Source organism: Malus domestica, chromosome 03, assembly GCF_042453785.1.
Source record: "Malus domestica chromosome 03, GDT2T_hap1".
NCBI classification, from domain to species: Eukaryota; Viridiplantae; Streptophyta; class Magnoliopsida; order Rosales; family Rosaceae; genus Malus; species Malus domestica.
Genome location: NC_091663.1, coordinates 10,800,613 through 10,806,136, shown reverse-complemented (window position 1 = coordinate 10,806,136; position 5,524 = coordinate 10,800,613). Strand labels below are relative to the sequence as shown.

Below are 5,524 nucleotides of genomic sequence, written 5' to 3'. Positions count from 1 at the left end.
CGTGCTTAATTATTTTCTATTGTGACACATCATATATTTACAAATTTGGTCTAAAAAATTGATCTACCTAACAATAGTTCTTCTATAATGTCTGTTAGAAAATGATTATAGACTTCGATTGGCTTCTGGGGTCTCAGTGGGCAGTAAATATGTGAGAGAGAGAGAGAGAGAGAGAGAGAGAGAGAGAGAGAGAGAATTTTTGGTCACATAGCAGTGCCGAAAACGCAGGGGAAGCCCTTATCTGCGGCAGCAAACCCGGCTTTCAATGGATGTCTTAAGGGTGGAAATGTAAGAGTTGTAGTGAAGGGAACGCGTCTAAAAAACTCTCTTGTTGTACTTTAATCCTAACAGTCCGTTTTTTAATTATATGCGTTTTGCCCCATGTGACCTCTGCTGCATTTTCCATGGGGGTGCTTCCCCTTCACTTTTTCTTGTACTTTTCCTACTACATATACATAAGTATATAGATATACATAAACACATGACCCTTCAAAGCTTGTCAACACAATTAGGACCAGCTTATTTCAAAGCCCTTTTGGCCTCTCAAAAGCTTCTCTCCCCAAGGTGGTTGGTGGTGGTGAAGTCCAAGTGTTTGATGAAATTTCTGAAATAATAATCTCAACCTCCACTTATTTAATAGCTAGCACTCTAACAAGTTCATATTTATTGTCTTTGCTCATTTGGGTTCTTGTTTTTGGTGAGTTTCAAGCTTTAATTGCTTTACAAGTTTTATTTTCTCAGCTCATGATCCAAGGCCAATGACCGATTTATGAATGTGTTTGATGATAATTTATCTTTTTCAGGTGTGATTGATCTAGATTGAATTCAAATGAGGGGGATGGCTCAAAATTCGAATACGAGAAGTGCAGATTACTTGGAAGGAATGCTAAATGATTATGTGGGAGGGAAGGTCAAGTTGAAGGCTCATAAGAGTACTTCTGCTAGGCTTGTAACTGCTCTCACTTGTCTCCAATTTGCGTTTGCAGTTTATGCAACATTCCTCCTTTACTACATGAGCCCTTCGATCGACTTACGAACCAAACCAGACTTTGCATGGGCTACCAAGATTGCACAGCAATGGAAACACTATATAATCCAACCCCACATTCTCAACCACTATCAAGAATCCGCTTCTCTTGTTGGAACCGAAAGCCTTCCAATCACGCCCTCATTAGTTTGTGAGCACGAAAAGATTGATTTCATGCAGAAGAAGTCCAATGATGCTCAGATGATCAAGCTCAAGACAGAGCTTTACAATGAGGTTTTGGACTTCCAGAGCAAATCCATCGGCACAGAAACTCTTGCTCAGCTGATTGCAATGAAATCAAAGTGGGATTTGAAAGGCCCCAGCAAGCCAAAAGTCACAGTGATCCTAAACCACTTCAAGAGAAAAACACTTTGTGCTCAGCTGGACACTTTGCTTCAACAAACCCTTCCTTTCCACCATGTTTGGGTTCTTTCATTTGGGAGCCCAAATGAGCTCTCTTTAAAGAGAATTGTCGATAGCTACAACGATTCGAGGATAAGCTTCATAAGTTCAAGCTATGACTTCAAGTACTATGGAAGGTTCCAAATGGCTTTACAAACCGAAGCTGATCTTGTGTACATTCTTGACGATGACATGATTCCTGGGAAGAAAATGCTGCAGATTTTGTCACATGTGGCGGGGACGGAGAAGTACAAGAACGCGGTTTTGGGCAGCATAGGGAGGATTTTGCCGTTCAGGCAGAAGGATTTTACCTTTCCAAGCTACAGAAAGTTCAGGTCTAAGGAGGCAGGGCTTTATTTGCCTGACCCTGCGTATGATATCACACTCGATAAAATTGTGCAGGTGGACTTCCTTTCCAGCTCTTGGTTCTTGTCTGCAGAGCTAATCAAGACACTTTTCACTGAAACACCCTTCACCTTTTCGACCGGCGAAGATCTGCACCTCAGGTACATTTTTATTGCTTTTCATCGGGTTTTTTTAGACACGATAATATTAACTGCTCTAATATACGGTAGGGGGATTCAAACTCGAGCAAAGAGAAGAGCACCCTGCTCTATCCAACTAGCCTAACTTGCGTTTGCTTAGTTATTTTCATCTTAGTAGTTTTTACCTTGATATAGGCTCATATTACTAATTACTAGAGAAAATTACGGTTGAATTCCAATGTGATTTTGTTAATTTCAGCCAAGTAGGCAACACTTTCAAGTATTTAATCAGAAATTTTCCTTAGATGGAAATTTTAATTAATTCGGGCATGTTTTAGAATATTGATTTGGAATAAATAGTGAACACAAAATCCAGAAAAGTTGAAGATCGACCCTGTCACCAATTGGACTTTTTCAAGTTTTAATTCCGTAATCAGATTTTGTTTCTAATTGGGATTAGTTTGTGTGAAGGAATCTAACACTATTGCTCTAATAATGTGGTCAACTTGTATTTTGTGGATGTAAACATTGATATTTTTTATTTAATATTTCTAATTTTTCCACCAGTTGATTTTCTGCATCCACTTGCTAGTCTTTGTACATTATTTGCTCCCACGTTATACATATTTAAATTTTCCAGATTCCCTTCAGCATTGTGGGTTTATTATTGCGTTGCATTTGGGTTGGAGGCCATTAGGGTTCTTGGTCATTACCAACCGCAGCAATCACACCAACAACCAAAATTTCAAATATTTCCTGCAAAAACATTGGAATATTGGTTACAAGTTAAAACAAAGAAAAAAAATACTGTTAGTGTATTGGATGTTAAATTCTGAAATTACCATTCTCCATGTAATCTATGTTTAAGGACTTTTGTGGCGTCGAGCCTAGAAGAGCATGCTAGTAACTAAGTAGAGCATTGAAGTGACTGGTCGTATGATGGAGGTTGACCTTGTAGAATAGTTCACACACTAAGGCATTTTCTGAGTAATCTGTTATCAACTGGAAATACAACTCTCAAATGGATTATATTTAGCGATTTGAACAAGTTTCTAATGGTTGCTTTGTTATTTTGGTGAAAATGCAGCTATCAGCTTCAAAAGTACAGAAATGCAGGATCATTTGTTCTTCCAGTTGACTCAAATGATAAGGAAACTTGGGGTGACAGTGAACATAGACTTGCTTATGTGTCCGAAACCACTGTAATTTTCAAAGATATCGTTCAAGTCCGAGATGATCAATGGTGGAAAGCACTATCAACTGGTTACATCACTCAGTGGGCTGCAATGTATCCTCAAAATATTGATGCTCTCTTCTATGCTCATTCCGTTGATGAAGTTAAGGCACTTGCACCCCTTCTTGAGAAATTCAGGTCTACCGTTGGCAAGAAAGCTTACATCGCTGTCTCGGGTGGCAACTACTGCGGTTGTGAAGATGCAGCGACTGCTCTCAAGTGGCCTAAGTTGGTCTGTAAAGAGCGAAGGTTTAAGATATTCGATTTGGCTGTGGGAGCTCTTTCGGGAGTATCAAACTCGGAGGTGGTTGTGCTTCAAGGAGTGTATGCTAGCATGAAAGGATTGATCAAAATTCATAACCCAAGTGTGGTGATCACAGTGGCTGACATTAATCCTAATGTGAAGAAAGCATTGAAAATGGCAACAGAGACTAATTTGAATGCCACCACATTGGTTCTTTTACCAAGGCCTTCGATTTCGAAGGTTCTTTGGATGGCTGATCTTAGAACAACAGCATTGCCAAGTAAGTTGAATTGATATCTTCTTACTCCAATTAGGTTATCAAGTATGCTTAAAAATACATCTTTAACTTTCCGTACCCTTTCGTACTTTCTTTTAGCATGCATCTAACCTACCAATTTCTCGAATGCAGATTGGAACCGAATGCGAATATCTATCAACATCATCACCCAAAACAGAGTTCACTCACTTACAAGGCTGCTCAAATCTCTCAGTGATGCCTACTATCTTGGTGATGAGGTACCTATCAGCTTTAACATGGACAGTAAAGTGGATGAGGCAACAATTAGACTAGTAAGTTCCTTTGACTGGCCTCATGGCCCGAAAACCCTCAAAAGACGAATCATCCAAGGAGGGCTTATTCGAGCTGTTAGCGAGAGTTGGTACCCTTCATCTGACGACGATTTTGGTCTGTTACTTGAGGATGATATCGAAGTCTCTCCTTACTACTACCTATGGATCAAATATGCCCTCTTAGCCTACCACTATGACCCCCAAGTGTCCCTCCCAGAGCTCTCCTCAATCTCTCTTTACACCCCTAAGCTGGTTGAAGTGGTGAAAGAAAGGCCTAAGTGGAATCCAACTGAGTTTTTCAAGAACATCCATCCAAACACCCCTTATTTCCATCAGTTACCCTGCAGTTGGGGTGCAGTCTTCTTCCCCAAGCAATGGAGAGAATTCTATGTCTACATGAACATGAGATTCACCGAGGATGCCAAGAAAAACCCAGTTCAAATACCCAAGTCCAGGACTAATGGATGGCAAGCTTCATGGAAAAAGTTCCTCATAGACATGATGTACCTCAGAGGGTACGTCAGTCTCTATCCGAACTTCCCGAACCAGGCAAGCTTTTCGACTAATCATATGGAACCCGGGGCACATATCAGTGCCAAGGACAATGTGGTGAAGCATGACAAGTCAGATTTTGAGGTGCCATTGTTGAAGGAAGACTTTAGGAACTTTTTGCCTGGTGGGAAATTGCCTCCAGCATCAAGGGTGCCATCTTTGAACCTCTTCAACCAACCAGTCTCTCTGAAAGGCCTAAAGGCAGCCGGGGCAAAGTTGGGGCAGGATGTGATTGGATGCAATAATGCCACAGAGATAGTGATGGTTGATCATCAAACAGGTCTGCCATCGAGGTGTGCCAAATTTTAAAATTGAATTGTTGTTAGTTGATTATTCTTTATTTATACACAAAAACAAACGTTTTCTGTAATTTCTGTTTTTTTTTTTTTTTCTTCTTTTAAGCTTTATGTGAGTGGGGTTGGTGCTGAGAACAATTTGGGTGAGTGGAGGAAAAACAGAATTTTGGCAAGGGAAATTGGGATTGTGTTGCTAATGTTGTAATCCAGCCGAAAATTGGCTTGTATTTGACTTTGTAAGCAAAGGAAAAGATTGTTCAATGAATGTAAACTCTAGGGTTGAGATTTTTTCCTGAAAATCTCAAACCAAGCCAAAAAATTCTTGATTCCATACCGAAAAATTCCCAAACTGTTATACCGAAATTTTCGAGATCCAGACCGAACCTTTTGGTACGGGAATCGGGATTACATATTCAATGGTTCAGAAATCTGGAACCAAACCAGAAAAAAAATATATTTATTTTGGTTGCATGCATGTTGAATGTTGAATTTAAGTAGTTTGATAGTAGACTATATTAGAAATAGAAGTATGAAATTAAGTAGTTTGAAATTTTGGAACATCAATTTGACTTGGTATGAATGAATTGATATTTTAATTGGTATGAAATTTCAAAATTAAAATGAAGTAAAAAACTTAAATTTCAATTGATATGAACTTGAGGAACAAAATTTTAGACCAAAAGCCAAAATCCAATCCGATCCATCCTAAAATAC

At 39.3% G+C, this 5,524-nt stretch overlaps 1 protein-coding gene across 1 annotated transcript; it reads left to right on the top strand.

Annotated features, from left to right (window-relative positions):
• The first annotated feature begins 319 nt into the window (after positions 1–319).
• Positions 320–5,281, top strand: LOC103423066 (uncharacterized). The gene is made up of 4 exons (XM_008361136.4): positions 320–697; positions 804–1,935; positions 3,002–3,672; positions 3,802–5,281. The coding sequence occupies exons 2-4, from the start codon at positions 830–832 to the stop codon at positions 4,821–4,823; spliced, it is 2,799 nt and encodes a 932-aa protein (XP_008359358.3). The 5' UTR covers positions 320–697; positions 804–829; the 3' UTR covers positions 4,824–5,281.
• Positions 5,282–5,524: the final 243 nt, after the last annotated feature.